Source organism: Schistocerca gregaria, chromosome 9, assembly GCF_023897955.1.
Source record: "Schistocerca gregaria isolate iqSchGreg1 chromosome 9, iqSchGreg1.2, whole genome shotgun sequence".
In the NCBI taxonomy this organism is placed as follows: Eukaryota; Metazoa; Arthropoda; class Insecta; order Orthoptera; family Acrididae; genus Schistocerca; species Schistocerca gregaria.
Genome location: NC_064928.1, coordinates 186,136,074 through 186,156,468, shown reverse-complemented (window position 1 = coordinate 186,156,468; position 20,395 = coordinate 186,136,074). Strand labels below are relative to the sequence as shown.

Sequence of the window (20,395 nt, the reverse complement as noted above, 5' to 3'; positions counted from 1 at the left end):
TGCTAAAAGGAATTCGTTAAACTTCGGTTACACGATAAATCAGTCTAATCTAAAAGCCGTAAATTTAACTAAATACCTAGGTATTACAATTACGAAAAACATAAATTGGAAGGAACACACAGAAAATATTGTGGGAAAGGCTAACTAAAGACTGCTTTTTATTGGCAGGACACTTAGAAAATGAAACAGACCTACTAAGGAGACTGCCTACGCTTCGCTTGTCCGTCTTCTTTTAGAATACTACTGCGCGGTGTGGGATCCTTACCAGATAGGACTGACGGAGAGCGTCGAAAAAGTTCAAAGAAAGGCAGCACGTTTTGTATTATAGCGAAATATGGGAGAGAGCGTCACAGAAATGATAAAGGATTTGGGCTGGAAATAGTTAAAAGAAAGGCGTTTTCGTTGCGACGGAATCTTCTCACGAAATTCCAATCATCCACTTTCTCTTCCGAATGCGAAAATATTTTGTTCGCACCGACCTACATAGGGAGGAACGATCACCAAGATAAAAGAAGGGAAATCAGAGCTCGTGCGGAAAGATATAGGTGTTCGTTCTTTCCGCGCGCTATACGAGATTGGAATAATAGAGAATTGAGAAGGTGGTTCGATGAACCCTCTACCAGGCACTTAAATGTGATTTGCAGAGTATCCATATACACTCCTGGAAATGGAAAAAAGAACACATTGACACCAGTGTGTCGTAGGGGACCGCACCGCCACTTCCCAGCAAATTAGGGACACTGTTGCTCCTGGGGTATCGGCGAGGACCATTCGCAACCGTCTCCATGAAGCTGGGCTACGGTCACGCACACCGTTAGGCCGTCGTCCGCTCACGCCCCAACATCGTGCAGCCCGCCTCCAGTGGTGTCGCGACAGGCGTGAATGGAGGGACGAATGGAGACGTGTCGTCTTCAGCGATGAGAGTCGCTTCTGCTTTGGTGCCAATGATGGTCGTATGCGTGTTTGGCGCCATGCAGGTGAGCGCCTCAATTAGGACTGCATACGACCGAGTCACATAGGGCCAACACCCGTCATCATGGTGTGGGGAGCGCTCTCCTACACTGGCCGTACACCTCTGGTGATCGTCGAGGGGACACTGAATAGTGCACGGTACATCCAAACCGTCATCGAACCCATCGTTCTACCATTCCTAGACCGGCAAGGGAACTTGCTGTTCCAACAGGACAATGCACGTCCGCATGTATCCCGTGCCACCCAACGTGCTCTAGAAGGTGTAAGTCAACTACCCTGGCCAGCAAGATCTCCGGATATGTCCCCCATTGAGCATGTTTGGGACTGGATGAAGCGTCGTCTCACGCGGTCTGCATGTCCAGCACGAACGCTGGTCCAACTGAGGCGCCAGGTGGAAATGGCATGGCAAGCCGTTCCACAGGACTACATCCAGCATCTCTACGATCGTCTCCATGGGAGAATAGCAGCCTGCATTGCTGCGAAAGGTGGATATACACTGTACTAGTGCCGACATTGTGCATGCTCTGTTGCCTGTGTCTATGTGCCTGTGGTTCTGTCAGTGTGATCATGTGATGTATCTGACCCCAGGAATGTGTCAATAAAGTTTCCCCTTCCTGGGACAATGAATTCACGGTGTTCTTATTTCAATTTCCAGGAGTGTAGATGTAGTAGTAGATACGCTCAAGTGACAAAAGTCATTGGATAATGATATGCACGTATACAGATGACGGTAGCATCGCTTACACAAGATATAAAAGGGCAGTGCATCGGCGGAGCTCTCATTTGTATTCGATTCACGTGATTGACGGAAAAGGCTTCCGGCATGATTATTACGGCACGCTGGGAATTAACAGACCTCGAGCGCGGGATCGTACATGTAATTAGGCGCATGGGACATTCCATTACGGAAATAATTATGAAATTAAATATTCTGAGAACCGCATTGTCAAGAGCGTGCCAAAAATGCCAAATTTCATGCATTACCACTCAACGACGGACAACGCAGTGGCCGACGGTCTTCACTTACGATGAAGGGTTGCGGCGTTTGTGTAGAATTGCCAGTGCTAACAGACTGTGTGTCTAGAGACAACTGTTCTAGTGGTTGCGGTAAGGTTCCGAGCGAGGCTACCTGCAGTACTCCCTGACCTTCTGCGGGCACTGATGGCGAGATATCGGTCTTCTTGTGGTGTTGTACACTGTGGACGTCCCGTACTGTAGCGCCTGGACACGTTTGCTTTCGTCTGGAATTGTTGCCATAATCTTGAGATCACACTTTGTGGCACACGGAGGGCCCGAGCTGCGATCTGCTGCGTTTGACTGGCCACCAGTCGCCCTACTATTCTACCCGTCATAACGTCACCAATGTGTGTTCTCTGCGCCATTTTCAACAAACAGTCATCATGAGCATGTCTGAAACGTCTGGACACTTACTCGCTGCACCGCACTCTGATATGCACCAACACACCTCTGCGTATGTGGACTGCTGCCAGCGCCACCGTGCGACGACCGAAGGTCAAATGCACCGCATGGTCATATCCCGAGGCGATTTAAAAGCGCAAACTGCCCACCAGAGCATTGTTTCGCCATGTTTCAGCATTATCCCTGATTCATGAGCATGAGTGTCACTCATAACAACTAATGGTAGGTTCGAGAGTGGCGCAGACCCCACGAAGCCATAGACCCAGGTTGTCAACAAGGCGAAATGATGGCGGTGGTTCCAAAATGGTGTGGTCTGTGTTTATATCGGTTGGTCTGACTCCTCTGATTATGTTCGGATACTTGGAGACCATTTTCAGAAATAAATGTTCCCAAACAACGATGCGCCATGTCACCGGCCAAAATTGTTCGCGATTGTTTTAAAGAACATTCTTGATAGTTCCAGAGAATGATTTGGACACCGAGATTGTTCGGCTCGATCCCATCGAAATTTAGTCAGTTCGTGCACAAAAGTCTTGCACCAGCAACAGTTTCGCAATTATGTTCAGCTATAGAGGGAACATGGCTTTGCGTTTTTGCAGCGAACTTGCAATAACTTATTGAGTCTAAACACGTCTAGTTGCTGCGCTGCACCAGGTAAAACGTGGTCCGTCGCCGTTTTAGCAGATACCCAAACACTTTTGTCATACTTTTGTATTGCTACAAATGCCGAAAGTTCAAATCCAAGTGCCCGTAATTTGGTTTTCTTATCAAACTTCCTGGCAGATTAAAACTGTGTGCCGGACCGAGACTCGAACTCGAGACCTTTGCCTTTCGCGGACAAGTGCTCTACCAACTGAGCTACCGAAGCACGACTCACGCCCGGTCCTCACAGCTTCACTTCTGCCAGTATCTCGTCTCCTACCTTCCAAACTTAACAGAAGCTCTCCTGTGAACCTTGCAGAACTAGCACTTCTGAAAGAATAGATATGGGGAGACATGGCTTAGCCACAGCCTGGGGGATGTTTCCAGAATGCCCGCGAAAGGCAAAGGTCCCGAGTTCGAGTCTCGGTCCGGCACACAGTTTTAATCTGCCAGGAAGTTTCGTATCGGCGCACACTCCGCTGCAGAGTGAAAATCTCATTCTGGTTTTCTTATCGTTTCACTTCTCGTAAATGAATGTAAACGGCATTATTTTCTACAGCAGATATTACACTTTATATCAGACAACAACCGCTTCTAAGCACTGAATTTTATATTAGATGTAAGACTTATAATCTTTGTATGTGAACTAATGTAATGTAGAACATGAAGCGTGCCTAATTGCCATAATTTTGCTCAGATAAATAAATCAATAAGAAAAGGTAAATGAAAATGTTTCGCAAAAAATTACATTGCAAGAAGACTATGGAACAGATTGCACAAATTAAACATCACTCTTAAAATGTCATATCAAGGTAAACCGTATTTGTGACTTTAGTATCGTATATTTATTTATCTAATGTGATGATATTATGATTTTGAAATACTCTCTTTCATGGGACCAGTATTTTACACATACAATACCTTTCACAGCATATTTAATTAAATATTACAAGTCTAATCCGGAAAGTAAGACTACAAGAATTTTTTAAGTACAAAAATTGAATTTTCTTTAATAAAATTTACATGCATTGAAGTATAGGTCTTGCATTCTTTTTCCACATAATCATCATTTACTTGAATACATTTTGTCATCCGTGGGGCGGGATTTTTTTGTTCCTGTGTCACAGACATCTCCCTTCGCCTATTTCGGCCACTTTGAACAGCGGACGTTACATTTCAGATGTGTTACGAGCCGTGGCCCTACTCTTCATTCGATCCCTGCGAAACCCTAGAGTTCAGCAGGATAATGCACGACCGCATGTTGCAGGTCCTGTACGGGCCTTTCTGGATACAGAAATTGTTCGACTGTTGCCCTGGCCAGCACATTCTCCAGATCTCTCACCAATTGAAAAAGTCGGAACAATGGTGGCCGAGCAACTGGCTCGTCAGAATACGACAGTCACTACTATTGATGAACAGTGGTATCGTGATGAAGCTGCATGGGCAGCTGTACCTGTATACGCCATCCTATCTCTGGTTGACTCAATGTCCAGGCGTATGAAGGCCGTTATTACGGCCAGAGGTGGTTGTTCTGAGTACACATTTCTCAGGATCTATGCACCCAAATTGCGTGAAAATGGAACCACATGTGAGTTCTAATATCTTTGTCCAATGAATACCCGTTCATCACGTGCATATCGTCTTGGTGTTGCAATTTTAATGGTCAGTAGTGTACTAGTACTAATGCCACTAATGATAACAATAATAATAATATCCGTGACAATAGATAATATAAATCCAGTCATCATTGGTCTAAAATCAGATACTATGACATGATAAGTTCTAAGGTAGAAATGTTCACATAGACTACCCCAGTTAATGACTGAGGGAAATGAGTGATGTCAGGTTGGTAAAGAGGTACAGTTGTCTCAAAATGTGACATGCTGACATTAAGGTGAAGACACCACATTAATCAGACACAGTTGTAAATACTGCAATGATTTCATTATCCTTTGGTCTTAGGCGTAATTTTCGTTTCCCAATAATTATTTATTTGCAGATTGTATAAATTTTACAGACCTGGCCAAGACTACGCACTGATGCGTCCCAAAACATGTGTGAGCATTAAATGAAAGGCTGTTTTCAGAACCTGATTTCCTGAAATTACACTGATTATTCCATCCTGTCTGCTTCCAGAGAAGACGATGGAAGTGATGAAGGCGAACCGTGACTTCCTGGTGGAGGAGGAGAAGCGACGTGTGGACGAGTCCCGGCGGCAGGGGAAGCCGAAAGCCGGCACCCCGGAGACCCTGTACGGCGTGGAGGGCTCCTTCAAGAAGCTGGACATTGACTGACCGAGCAGGGCAGTAGCGTGCGACTGGACAGCGGCATCTGACGTCAGGTGCTGATCAACTCCCCATCAGCCCAGGGCATGTGGTTACCTCCAATACCATGACTGATGACGGTATAGTTATAGCAGTAGCAGTGGTGTTTGTACAAGTATGGATGCCGCCTCACAGAAAGACATGTGCAGGCCCCCTTGGTATTGCTGTTAGCATTAGGATGTATTATTGTCAAGCTTATGTGTACATTACTACTATGGTTGACTGCAAAAAAGGTCAACTGAAGAAATTATTTTGCTTCCACATTTCTCTAGCTATACTATAGACATACATTTTTTTAACATTACTATCCTTACTCTAAATTATCAGGTTTGTTACCTATCAACACATACACCACCTTATCTTCTGTACTCATCCCTTCTGATCACTGTTATTTACAACAGAACAACTACTTTTCTCCATGTTTTTGTTAAGATTCTTCCTATGACATGTTACTTATTTGTATAATTATTAACTAAAATAAAAATTTTTAGATAAAAATTGGAATTGTATCTCATTTTGATTTCATCTTATAAATCCACTTTTACGTTCATCCCTTGTATCACAGACTCCTCCTGCAGTTTTCTTCCATTTTCTGTTGATACTAAAAATTTATTTGATAATTATTTTAGTTTGTGTGTGATACGAAACATAATAAAAGTGTGTAAAATTTCATGAAAATTTATGACATTAGTACAAGAAATTTATAACGTTATTGAGGGAAAAGAGTAAATAATTTCCTATATGGTTAGTTCTCCTAACGATAAACATGGTACTTCCTGCTTACAGCTATCAAATCACTTCTTACTGCAATTGCAATTTAGTAATCTGCACATTTTAAAGCAAAAATTTCGATGTAAAGATGTACACAGACATAAACAGACCTATTTTTGCAAACGACAAGCTAGTTTGAATGGAGTCAGGGTTACACATTAATAAACGATACCAAAACCTTTATAGTAACAAATTAAAATACTTTACAAATTTACAGGTGGGTTACATGCCTTGCAATGTCACGTGTTTCCCCCTGCCCATGTACGTACTGTTTGTAAAGCTGTTGATAATGTCACTTTTGCTACAGGGACTGTCGTTATGAAGAATGAAGCGAAGCTGAAAGACATTGGTTCTTTCGCTGCATTAGATGGGCCGTGTGTTTTCATAGGAGTAGGACTCAATCCTAGTAGCTATAAGGCCGATGCTTTTCACGTGTAAGCGGTAGGTTCATTGTTGATATTACACAGAAAGGTGTTTTAACGATTGTGATGTAATTATTTATCGTACTTTTAATGTCTTCAAAGTTTTCAGCAGAGATTTCGGTACATGTTATTTTAATGTGATTATGCCTTTTGTTGTCGTTTCCTAAGGCTGACGCTGATGAGACAATTTTTGTCTGATGTTAAGCGCATGTGCATGTGAAACTGTAAATTTTGTTGGTGATTTTACTGTATACTTTCATAAATAAAGTGTGATCTTGAAATTGATCCTGCTAAAAGCCGAGAAGCGATTCTTGCTGTTATAGCTCTCAAGGGCACACTTGGATGCTCTCTGCGTGAAGACACCTGAGCACTACCGTGCATCACAGCCCAAAGTTCTCGTCACAGGCCAGTTTGTGTCCAGATACACTACTGCACTCCTGCATTCACTCACAGAAGGTGTATGCATAATATTCCCGCAGCCGTTATACTGGGTAACAAACGGCAATTTACTGTATAAGAATCGGCGTTGTCGAGACGTGACGTCACTATTGTTTCAAGATTTTTCGGTTATTATTTTTGAAGCCAAGACTAACCAGAACTTGGCACAGTTGTTTGTTTAAAGTAAGTCTTTAAAGGAACAATTGCGTGAAAAAAGCTGAGAATTTTATTTATAATTTTTGTAAATACGATCTCAACAACACTGCATCCAATAGTTTCATTCAGCTGAACATAATCTTTGCCCGACGACAGAAGTGAAGCAACGCGTGCCCTTGTTGGTACTTGTACATGTGTCCTCCTCGGAACACCAGATGCCTTTGGCACAGGGACACGTGAGCAGCTGAAGTGGCGCCCAACTGAAAGACTTGCACCACGCTGTTGACCCATAAGGCATTATTATTATTATTATCAAGTTTGCTGAAGTTTCTGGTGTTCCATTAACTGAGAATCTGGTGAAGGTCCGCCAAAATTCGACTTTATCGATGCCGAGCGTTACGTCACTGACTGCGGCGGAACATCGGTACGTGTATCACTGTGAGAGGTAGAGGTGTGCTGACGCGCGTCCAAGATGGCAGCACATTCGAAATGCCCAGAAAAAAAGCCATACACGAGAATTTTTTGAGTCATCAATCCTGTCACTGGTCTGATGTGACCCGCCAACCTCTTCATCTCACAGTAGCACTCGAAATCTACCTCCTGAATTATCTGTTAGATGTATTACAGTCTCTGTTTGCCTCTGCCCTTTTTATCATCTACAGCTTCCTCTAGTACCATGGAAGTCATTCCCTGATTTCTTAACAAATATCCTATCATCCTATCCCTTCTCCTTATCAGTGTTTTCCACATATTCATTTCCTCTTCTATTCTGCGCAGAACCTCCTCATTCTCTACCGTATAAGTCCACCTAATTTTCAACATTCGTCTGTAGCACCACATCTCAAATGCTTCTATTCTCTTCTGTTCCGGTTTTCCCCCCAGTTCATGTTTCACTACCATACAATTCTGTGCTCCAAACGTACATTCTCAGAACTTTCTTTCCCAGATTTAGGCCATGTTTAATAGCAGTGGACTTGTCATGGCCAGGAATGCCCTTTTTTCCATTGCTAGTCTGCTCTTGATGTCCTCCTTGCTCCGTCCGTCATTGGTTATTTTGCTGCCTACGTAGCAGAATTCCTTCACTTCATCTCCATCGTGATCACCAGTCCTTATGTTACGTTTCTCGCTCTTCTCATTTCTGCTGCTTCTCATTACTTTCGTCTCTCTTCGACTTACTCCCACTCCCAGTTCTGTACTCATTACACTGTCCATCCCCTTCAGAAGATTCTGTAATTCTTCTTCATTGTCACTGAGGGTAGGAATGTCATTAGTGAATCTTGTCAGTGACATCCTTTGACCTTGAATTTTAATTCCACTCTTGAATCTTTCTTTTAATTCAGCCATTGCTTATTTGATGTACAGATTGAACAATAGGGGCGAAAGACTATATCGCTGTCTTACATACTTTTTAATCTAAGCACTTCTTTCTTCCACTCTTATTGTTCCCTCTTGGCAAGTGTAGAGTCTAGTATTGCATATTTCTCGTCTCTCCCTACAACTTACCCCCACTTCTCTCAGAATTTCGAAGACCTTTGCCCATTTTACATTGTCGAACGCTGGTTCCAGGTCGACGAATCCTACGAACGGGTGCTGATTTTGCCTCAGTCTTGCTTCCATTATCAAGGCTATGTCACAATTGTCTCCCTCGTGCCTTTACATTTCCTAAAGCCGAAGTGGTCACCACCTAACACATCCTCAACGAGGTGATAACACAAGACTAAACATGAACGTATTCGTCGGAGACGGCGGCTCAACAGCAGTCAACTGTCAGAACATTCCAAGTTGAATTGAAACAAGCCAACGTGGTTACCCTGGACACGTCGTGACCGTTAGCTTAGAAGTTCAGAAAGTGAACGCTGAATAGTGTACAGCATTTTGTTTGCACAATTCAGCGATGGAAAAAAAAGAAAAAGAAACAGCCAAAACATTCTTCATAGTGGGAAAGTCGCCTGCCACACAGGCCACATAGAACTTCAAAGATCTTGTTACCTGGGAGAGAAAAACATAGTGTTGACAGTTCACTGCCCGTACTGTCCTCATTTATGTCTTCTGCGCGTTCCCTATTATCACACAAAAATACGTGCACAAAACTTTCATCGCCTCAAAAAGCTGACGGACCTTTCCTAACCCATGACTTTGAGGTACCAACATGAGCGTAGTGAGAAACGCTAACGGAGTCGGTTCGAACCGAGGACAAAGGAACTCAATTTTAAAGGCGAATATTCTAGGAACAAACACAACGACTGCCACCCGAAATATTTTGCTTTGATTCAGTTTGCAAATACTTAAAACGTGACTCTGGTAAGAGTTATAATTTTAGAGCACACAGCAGTTGTAAACGGACAGAGAACAATAATCATGGTTTGATATATAAATGTACATCTTTATAAAAACAATACAATCGTAACTAAAATTTTCTACAGGTGCAAGTACAGGCCGCTGCAATCAACAAACATCCCAAAAAATTGGAGACTGCCACAAAAACCTGCAAAAGGTAAAGAAAATAAATGTTACTGCACATGTGGAAGACATGAAGAGCAACAAAATAAGGTGCATGTAACTCATCAGAGCTTAAGTAAGTGCTAAAGACAAAACTGCATTTGTCTCGAATAAATCTGGACCACACTTTTAATTTAAGTAGACAAGATAACAAAATGGTTCAAATGGCTCTGAGCACTATGGGACTTAATATCTATGGTCATCAGTCCCCTAGAACTTAGAACTACTTAAACCTAACTAACCTAAGGACATCACACAACACCCAGCCATCACGAGGCAGAGAAAATCCCTGACCCCGCCGGGAATCGAACCCGGGAACCCGGGCGCGAGAAGCGAGAACGCTACCGCACGAGCACGAGCTGCGGGCGACAAGATAACAAGATAGTAAATACGTTAACATAAAGAATTAATACGAGGGCTATTCGGAAAGTTAGGAACGATAGGTCGCGAAATGGAAACCACAATGAAACTCAAAACTGTTTTATTTGCTACAGTTAGCCCCACCTTCCAGCTACTTCTCTACACAGTCGTTATCACTTTTCAATTCCCTCGTTATAGAAGACAGCCGTCAGTGCATGTCGACAATTATCTACTCTGGATTACAGCTCGTTGACTGTGTCAAAATATTGCCTTCATAGCCAGCGGTTCATTTGAGCAGAGATGAACCTCAGGGGTAGCCAATTACGGGCTGTATTGTGGGTGATCAAACACTTCTCATCGAAAACGCTGCAGGTGCATCTCCATTGCCCCTGTAGATTGCGGCAGAGAACTGTCCTGCAGAACGAATCGCATGACAGTTATGTTATGTGGATTGCATAGCTTCAGGCGAAATGTTTCGCCAGATCCTCATACTTGGTGGGAGACGCTAATATCTAGTCATCTTTACGTTCTCACAGTGAGCTCAGGACTGAAAAGAGTGACATGATGCGATAGACGGGCGTACTAGACACAGTGCCCAGCGCATCTGTGCAAAGCTTCATCAGATTTTCAATGTATTTTCCATTTCGCGACCGATCGTTCCTTAGTTTCGGAATAACCCTCGTACTTAACATTTTATGTTTGATATGCAACTGGTATTTTTGAAACATTAGAAACAGAAAATCATATATACTTGTAAATGTTTTATTTTGTACTTTTTCATACTGGTAATTTTGACGACAAAATAAATCCACATAAGAAAGATCGATTTTTCTTTTTGGTTTTTAAATCTAATCTATTTTACACATGTAGAAACGCATATTTACCAACAGAATCCATACAGAAATATGTGAAAATACACACTGTAATAAAGAAATTAGAGAGTATAGGAGAGAATGTCCCTCACATAACTGAACACAGAAACTACAGGGGAATGAAGGAGGACACGTCTATGCTAGGCATGGCTATTTAATCTTTGTGCTTCAAATTCACCTTCTGTATCATGTTACCATGTTCTTTTTACACGTAGTTCTCAATCGAAAATTTAGGGTAATCGGTACGCTTGCGACAGCATTCGCTTCCTTTTAAAACACCTTCGATAGAAGCAGGATTCTTCCGGAGCTCATACCTCGGCTTGTATTGGTGATATAAAAGTAGGGTCTTGTGTTTTAGATAGCCGTTGGGCCTGGTGGCCATTTGTGTAGCCAACATTTTCTGGTGACCACCGTTCACAGAGTGCATCTCACAACAAAATTACAGGGAATGTTAACAGAAAGTATGTGTTCCGGTGTTTTTCAGTTCTTTGTTCTTCATTGTTCTGTCACTTTGGCTTTCATGTTGCTGTGTGAGAATGTTTAGCACATGTCCGGCGAGGATGTACAAGGGTACTTCTCTGGAATTTATGATGGGTATCTTGGGAGTATATGCTTTGTGAAGCTTTGGCTGAAACGTCATATCCCAAAAGTCCAGAGCTAACTAGGACAGCTAACTGACTAATAAAGAATGTTTCATTCCCATGGCCTAGAAAACGATATATTACTACACTCTTTATGACATCATTATTGTAATGTTTTACTTGCAAAAGAACTCACCATCACTAATTCAGTGTACATAAAACAATGTGACTGCGGTTATCGGCAACAGCCACAGAGGTCGATACGGCAGCGCCTGTAACAATAAGATTCACAACGGAAGTATATGTTTTCTCAATGCAAGCTACATATTATTTCGTTCTAAGTATCGTGCCTGGAACCTTGAAAACGGAAATCAAAGGTGTGAAACAGACTGCTCACAAAATCAGTGGATAGGTAGCCAAAGATAATTTTAAAAGTAGTTGTTCGCTGATTGACTTAACTATGGATGCTGTAGAAGAAATCAACAGTGTATCTTAAAACTCTAACCTCTTTAATATCCAACTTTTTTATGGAAGTGATTTCTGTCTTTAATCCAAGGGACAGCCAAGTTCATCGGTGTCAAAATTAAAGGGCCAAAACATACAGACGTTTGTTTAGAATAACTACATATCTCTAGAAATGCGGATAATACAAAAATAATGTTCCAGATGAAACGCTAATACATTCCAGAAGGGACATCTATTTGTGCTAAAAGTGGTCACCAACTAACCCCTCTCCCCACCCTCTGTGGGGGAATACAACATTCTGTTTTCAAATTGGTAGACACATTTTTAAATACAGATTCCAGTTACGCGCCAAAAATGTCTAGGGTTTATGTGAAACAACTTTTTCTGTTCTTGTGTTCTTGGTAAACGGTGTCGTAATCGTTGCTAATGGGTTCCTCTCCGTAAAATTTATCGTGAGTGTGACCTGCAGGTCCATGTCAGCCTGCGCGACTTGTCTGCTTCCGACTGCACCTGCACAAGGAGTGATTGCAAACGCTGCAGCCATTTGTTTCACTGAAGCTGCTACCCAAGGACATGCGGGGCAAATGGGAAACGCTGCAAGACATCAGTGGTTGGTCTTCTGTCTATACTGTTCATTAAAAGCCTGAAAAACAGCCTCTTTGCTTAAAATTTATGTGTAAATGATGATTGTAATTATCATTTCCATTAATCAGGGCCTGCAGTAGTAGTAGGGAGATGACGGCACAATCACAATTTTCATTTCATATTAATATCAAACCGATATGCAAATTAATTAAATTGATGAATTAATTACCCCGAAATTGCCCACCCCACTCCTCCCAGCCACTGACATCATGTGTTTTCCTCATCCTGCACGTGGGTTCTGGATGGGTGTTTTGGTTTGTAGGGCATTCAACTGCACGGTTATCAGTGCCTGTACAAATTCCGAACCTTTGCTCAGTCCAATCTTGCCACTTTCGTGAATGATGATGAAACGATGAGAACAACACAAACCCCCAATCATCTAGAGACAGGTGAAATCCCTGACCCCACCGGGGATCGAACCCCGGACTCCGTGCTTGGGAAGCGAGAACGCGACCGCGAGTCCACGAGCTGCGGACTGTGTTCCGGCACTTTCCCATTCTCACTCTCACACTCCCCCACTTACCCTACTGATAAGAAATCCGAATTTTGGTAGGAATTTCGAATTTTGGTAGGAATTCCCTTGTCCCAAGTCTATGCTGATGTCCCATCCCATGTCCCGCCCTGTAACTGGCAGGACTTAAACTCTGGTCCTTCTGGACGGAAAGCCCAAGGGCACCCCCCCACATATGCAAACTGCGCAGATGCAGAAGAGGAAGGTTAGGTTAGTGTACTTTACGTATTTCGGTTGGGAAACTGAACTAAACATCGGTCTAAGTTATGTAATCAGTCATAAAGATCAGCGCTAATTACACAACTATATGCACGGCGCTACGCAACGGATGCCTAAAATCGCAATACAGCTCAAAAATTGACACTGCAATACAACTGGTATTATCCTGCTCTGAAGAATTTCACAGTACCACTTTAAACTAGTGGCAGACGCTATCGAACTCTATCCTTCACATAAAAGCTAGCGTGAAAAATGGCTAAGTGCGAGGTACTATGTTTCTTTTTTCATTTTCTCGATGGAAAATATATTCAACAAACGAGATGCCGGTACTGGACAGAGAGGAGTTTAATAAGTGTGTTACCTATAAGCACACAGCTGAGGATGGTATCTATTGCTGTTTGATGCCAGAGTTCGGTACAGACGCCTCCCCCTGCAGCCCAGGTAATTGAAGCCAGTACACGCTACCACAAATGATGGAAAATGCTTCACTGCACATCGAAATTGCCGAGAAAAAATATGCAGCACTTGTAACAAATGGCTCATAATGCAACAAATATACTGGAAAAAATCGTTGTCCCAGAAGCTTGCAAAAATGGTTCAAATGGCTCTGAGCACTATGGGACTTAACATCTGAGGTCATCAGTCCCCTCGAACTTAGAACTACGTAAACCTAACTAACGTAAGGACATTACACACATCCATGTCCGAGGCAGGATTCGAACTGACGACCGTAGCAGTCGCGCTGTTCCGGCTTGAAGCGTCTATAACCACTGGGCCACATCGGTCAGCTCATAAGTCTGCAGAAGGGGCACTAGTTGAACGTGCATTCTGCTCAATGTTGATCACAAACTTCCAAAATTAGATGCCCTCTATCCGCCCTCATCCCTCCCTTCGTCGTTCCCTGCCTCCCCCCTACCCATCACCTAATGGGTTACACAGGCTATTTTAAACGGTCAACTGTTACCGCCAAGCGCCTTGTGATTTTTCTCGGCATACGACCTTCCAGCTGGCGAATGAGCGGCACTCACCCGCCTCAAGGCGACGGTCCAGCATTCGGCCATCGCCAACACAAAATATGTAAAGTCACCTGAACAATAGGAGGTAAATGAAGAGCCGTCCCGAGTGTTACTTTTAATATCTAGCGACACAGCCCCGTACCACATGCAGCTGCATCGGCGATCTCACACACAGACTAGCCACACCCCCAATGCCTTCAATAGGCCTGTCGTTCTGCGATGAACACCATTTTTATTTAAGGCCAATGTATCTCTTATAATGAAGCATCTATTAAAAATCATAATGATAGTGCACTAGTGGTCATTAACATTGCTATACCAAGAAGAAATGCAGATGACAAACGGGTATACTAGAACTGATATGTGATTACATTTTCACGCAATTTTTGTGCATACATCCTGAGAAATCAGTACCCAGAACAACCACCTCTGGCCGTAATAACGGCCTTGATACGCCTGGGCATTGAGTCAAACAGAGCTTGGATGGCAGGTACAGGTACAGCTGCCCATGCAGCTTCAGCACGATACCACAGTTCATCAAGAGTAGTGACTGGCGTATTGTGACGAGCCAGTTGCTCGGCCACCATTGACCAGGCGTTTACAATTTGTGAGAGATCTGCAGAATGTGCTAGCCTGGGCGACAGTCGAACATTTTCTGTATCTAGAAAGGCCCGCACAGGACCTCCAACATGCGGTCGAGCATTATCCTGCTGAAATGTAGGGTTTCGCAGGGATCGAATGAATAGTATAGCTACGGGTCCTAACACATCTGAAATGTAGCGTCGACTGTTCAAATTGCCGTCAGTGCGAACAACAGGTGGCACCCCATACCGTCACGCCGGGTGATACACCAGTATGGCGATGACGAATACACGCTTCCAATGTACATCCACCCGCGATGTCGCGAAACACGGATGCGAGCATCATGATGCTGTAAACAGAACCTGGCTTCATCCGAAAAAATGACGTTTTGCCATTCGTGCACCCACGTTCGTCGTTGAGTACACCATTGCAGGCGCTCCTGTCTGTGATGCACCGTCGAGGGTAACCGCAGCCGTGGTCTCCAAGCTGATAGTCCGTGCTGCTGCAAACGTCGTCGAACTGTTGATGCAGATGGTTGTTGTCTTGCAAACGTCCCCATCTATTGACTCAGGGATCTAGAGACGTGGCTGCACGATCCGTTACAGCCATGCGTTAAGATGCCTGTCATCTCAGCTGCTAGTGATACGAGGCCGTTGGGATCCAGCACGGCGTTCCGTATTACCTTCCTGAACCCACCGATTCCGTATTCTGCTAACAGTCATTGGATCTCCGACCATGGCAAGCAGCAATGTCGCGATACCATAAACCGCAAACGCGATAGGCTACAATCCGACCTTTATCAAAGTGGGAAACGTGATGGTACGCATTTCTCTTCGTTACACGAGGCGTCACAACAACGTTGCACCAGGCAACGCCGGTCAACTGCTGTTTGTGTACGAGAAATCGGTTGGAAACTTTCCTCATGTCAGCACATTGTAGGTGTCGCCCCCGCCGCCAACGTTGTGTGAATGCTCTGAAAAGCTAATCATTTGCATATCACAGCATCTTCTTCCTGTCGGTTAAATTTCGCGTCTGTAGCAAGTCATCTTCGTGGTATAGCAATTTTAATGGCCAGTAGTGTAAATGTCCTCTTTCCACAAAAGTAGGCACAGTGTCATTTTCTTTTAGTTTTATAAACAAAGTCGACATAGATTTTATGTTCCACAGTAGGATACAATTCGCATCTTATTATTTTGCGATTCAAATGGCTCTGAGCACTATGGGACTTAACAGCTATGGTCATCAGTCCCCTAGAACTTAGAACTACTTAAACCTAACTAACCTAAGGACATCACACAACACCCAGCCATCACGAGGCAGAGAGAAAATCCCTGACCCCGCCGGGAACCGAACCCGGGAACCCGGGCGTGGGAAGCGAGAACGCTACCGCACGATCTTATTTTGCGACATCCAACGAAGTACACCACCACCGATTACAAATGAGGCCTATAACCATCCGCCCTAAACTGTGAAAAACACTTCCACTATTTTGTTACGATCACTACAGATTGTCCTCGTTATTTCGAAACCATCATCGAAGTAAAGAGAAAGCAAGAATTTAAACTCCGAATAAAATCGTCGATGTTAAGCAACTTCTTTCACCTTGATGGACAAAAAAATGACCTGAGAGCGTCTCTCGCATTCAGATCAGCGTCTGTAATTAAACTGTCGTGCACGTGTGTATTACAAAACATTTCAGACCCGTGAAACAACATTAGAGACTACAATATTTCACGCAACTGGCTCACATGTCGGAAAAAACATAGTAATTTTACCTTCGACAAGAAAACCTATTGTTCAAGAGGATATTGCTGTTTTGTACGCTATAGCAAGTGCCAATTTACCAATGCTAAAGAGTATCATAGGTGCGTTTACATAATGAATCATGAGAGCGTGTCTTGTAATTGAGTCTCCTGTAAGATTTTACCGCGTTTCTCTTCCATTGCAATGAAACCAGTTATCGTCTGCGTGCTTGCATTTGACATTTTTGCTCCGTATCTCACCTCTACCGACATGTCTGCAAAGTTTCTATCATCCAGCAGATCCTCGCGTTCTACAACTAAGCTCCAAATAAACTGGTATAGGCAAGCATATTCAAATACAGAGATATGCAAACAGGCACAATACGGCCCTGCAGTCGGCAGCCTCTAGCGCAGCTGTTATATCTGTTACTGCTAATACAACAGCAGGTTGTCAACATTTAAGTGAGTTTGAACGCGGGGCTATAGTCGGCGCATGAGCGATGGAACACAGTATTTCCTAGGCAGCGATGAAATGGGGATTTTCCCATACGTCCATTTCATGAGTGTACCGTCAACATCATGAATGCAGCAAAACACGAAATCTCTGACGTTGCTGCAGCCGGAGAAAGATACTGCAAAAACCGGACCAACGACGACTGAAGGGAATCGTTCACCCTGACAGAGGTTCCACCTTTCTGTAAATTGGTGCAGATTTCAATGCTGGGCCATTAAAAAGTGTCAGCGTGTGAACCATTCAACGAAACATCATCGATGTGGGCTTTCAGAGCTGAAGGCCCTCTCGTGTACGGTTAATGACTGCACAACACAAAGATTTACGCCACGGCTGGGCCCGTCAACATCGGCGTTGGACTGTTGGTGACTGGAAACTTGTTGCATCGTCTCGTTTCAAACCTTACCGAGCAGGTGGAGACAACCTCATGAATCCACGGACCCAGCAGGTCAGCAAGGGGCTGTTCAAGCTGATGGGGCGTGTGTAGTTTGAGTGGTAGGGTACTCCTAATATGTCTAGATACGATTCTGACCAGTGACACGTACGTAGACATCACGTCGGGTAGCCTGCATCCATTCATTTCCATTTTGCATTCCCGTATGACTGTGGGACACCCCACACGTCGAGAATTGCTACCGAGTGGCTCCGGAAACACTCCTCCGCATGCCACAGAACTCCCGAAGCATGAACATTATTGAGCATATCTGGGATGCTTTGCAACGTGCTGTTCAGAAGAGATCTCCATCCCCTGTACTCTTACGGATTTATGGACAGCCCTGCAGGATTCGTGGTGTCAGTTACCTCCAGTACTACTTCAGATATTAGTGGAGTCCATGACACGTCGTGTTGTGGCACTTCTGCATGCTCACACGGCAGGTGTAACAGTTCCTTTGGCTCTTCAGAGTAGTTTTTTAAGCAATTTGATCATCACAGCCTGTTTCAAGCAATCTATTCACAAGTGGGAAGAGAACACTATCACTTCTAGGTTCCACAACAAGCAGTAATTCAGGTGGCACTTCAGAGTAGATTTGTAAGCAATTTGATCATCACAGCCTGTTTCAAGTAATCTACTCACAAGTGGGAAGAGAACACTATCATTTCTAGGTTCCACAACAAGCAGTGATTCAGGTGGCACTTCAGAGTAGATTTGTAAGCAATTTGATCATCACAGCCTGTTTCAAGTAATCTACTCACAAGTGGGAAGAGAACACTATCATTTCTAGGTTCCACAACAAGCAGTAATTCAGGTGGCACTTCAGAGTAGATTTGTAAGCAATTTGATCATCACAGCCTGTTTCAAGTAATCTACTCACAAGTGGGAAGAGAACACTATCATTTCTAGGTTCCACAACAAGCAGTAATTCAGGTGGCACTTCAGAGTAGATTTGTAAGCAATTTGATCATCACAGCCTGTTTCAAGTAATCTACTCACAAGTGGGAAGAGAACACTATCATTTCTAGGTTCCACCACAAGCAGTAATTCAGGTGGCACTTCAGAGTAGATTTGTAAGCAATTTGATCATCACAGCCTGTTTCAAGTAATCTACTCATAAGTGGGAAGAGAACACTATCATTTCTAGGTTCCACAACAAGCAGTAATTCAGGTGGCACTTCAGAGTAGATTTGTAAGCAATTTGATCATCACAGCCTGTTTCAAGTAATCTACTCACAAGTGGGAAGAGAACACTATCATTTCTAGGTTCCACAACAAGCAGTAATTCAGGTGGCACTTCAGAGTAGATTTGTAAGCAATTTGATCATCACAGCCTGTTTCAAGTAATCTACTCACAAGTTGGGAAGAGAACACTATCATTTCTAGGTTCCACAACAAGCAGTAATTCAGGTGGCACTTCAGAGTAGATTTGTAAGCAATTTGATCATCACAGCCTGTTTCAAGTAATCTACTCACAAGTGGGAAGAGAACACTATCATTTCTAGGTTTCACAACAAGCAGTAATTCAGGTGGTTCAAATGGTTCAAATGGCACTGAGCACTATGGGACTCAACTGCTGAGGCCATAAGTCCCCTAGAACTTAGAACTACTTAAACATAACTAACCTAAGGACATCACACACATCCATGCCCGAACTAGGATTCGAACCTGCGACGTAGCAGTCGCCCAATTCAGGTGGTGTCTGCTTTCTAATTAGAGGTTATGAAGTATGAAATAACCTAGGACTTGCACTAACACCTGTTTTCTAAACATGCAATCGTGACAATAATAATAAAAACAGCCATTATTCCACGAGAGTAGATACATCTGATTTCAATTAAACTTTTTAGCAAATTCGGTGTAGCTTTGAGAGAATTATCTGCATCCAAACTTTAACCAGCTATATTACTCATTGTAATACAACCTCCTATGAGATTTTGCCGCAGCTCTCTCTTCTGCTGTATCGAAAAAACAAATACCGTCTGCATGTTGACACCGAGAATATTACATATACATGTACCGCCCCACTGGAGCACGTGGCCAGTGCTCGAAGTCGATTGCACAGATCTTCGTAAAGTTTTGTCAGTATCAATGAAATTCTCCAACATCCATGTAACTAAAATGTCATTTTATGTTATTTTGAAGGCTACCAGTTTCGGCATTCCGCTACACCATCTTCAGTCCCCATATGCATCTCTCCAAATAACAGATAAAGTAATATAGTGCCATAAATCCCTGGATGTCTTGAATTCAAACGTTTCACTGGTGTACTATTCTAAGACTTGATAGCAAGTTGCTAGTAATTTATACAAGGAACACGTGTGATTCACATGGTACATACCTTACGAAACTAAACTAAGAATATACATTAAAAGAACCTCCTACTGCACTCCTTTCACTTGAGCCCTCGTGAGTTCAACTCGATTTCTATACTGAAGGAATCATTTTACGGCATTCGCTTCAGAACTGCTACAAATTCGTCGGGCAATAGACTGCACCGTTCGAACTGTCAACAGAACTAGCACGACTTTCACATCGCTGGCAATGGGCTATACAGAATGCTGGTGACTACTTTGAAAGTCAGTAAAATTTTGAAACACTTATCTATATTGTAAGAGGTGTAAATAAATAGTTGCCACTATTAAAGTTCCAACCCTCTTATGTGAGAACAATAAGCCCAGGAGTGAGCACCGTTTATAAGGTGTCCAGTCATGTGACTACAGGAAACCCTTTGCGCCTTCTTGGCAGCATGACATGGTATTACCTGACTGGCGTCCACTACAATGGATCGTGTGTTTATTCCCTGTGCAAGACT

At 43.3% G+C, this 20,395-nt stretch overlaps 2 protein-coding genes across 5 annotated transcripts in view; one reads left to right on the top strand and one right to left on the bottom strand.

Annotated features, from left to right (window-relative positions):
* LOC126291783 (retinol-binding protein pinta-like) overlaps positions 1-5,855 on the top strand; it is a 252,495-nt gene extending 246,640 nt beyond the window's left edge. For all 4 annotated transcript variants that reach the window (XM_049985475.1, XM_049985476.1, XM_049985477.1 and 1 more), the window contains one exon: positions 5,170-5,855. In XM_049985475.1, coding sequence (XP_049841432.1) covers positions 5,170-5,327 — 158 coding nt within the window. In that variant the 3' untranslated portion in view covers positions 5,328-5,855. The remainder of the gene's footprint in view (positions 1-5,169) is intronic.
* Positions 5,856-9,388: 3,533 nt separating this feature from the next.
* The window catches only part of LOC126291777 (kallikrein-4-like), an 88,551-nt gene continuing 77,544 nt past the window's right edge, over positions 9,389-20,395 (bottom strand). Inside the window, exons 7-8 of the mRNA XM_049985467.1 lie at positions 11,653-11,728; positions 9,389-9,629 (exon numbers count right to left, since the gene is read on the bottom strand). Coding sequence (XP_049841424.1) covers positions 11,663-11,728 — 66 coding nt within the window. The 3' untranslated portion in view covers positions 9,389-9,629; positions 11,653-11,662. The remainder of the gene's footprint in view (positions 9,630-11,652; positions 11,729-20,395) is intronic.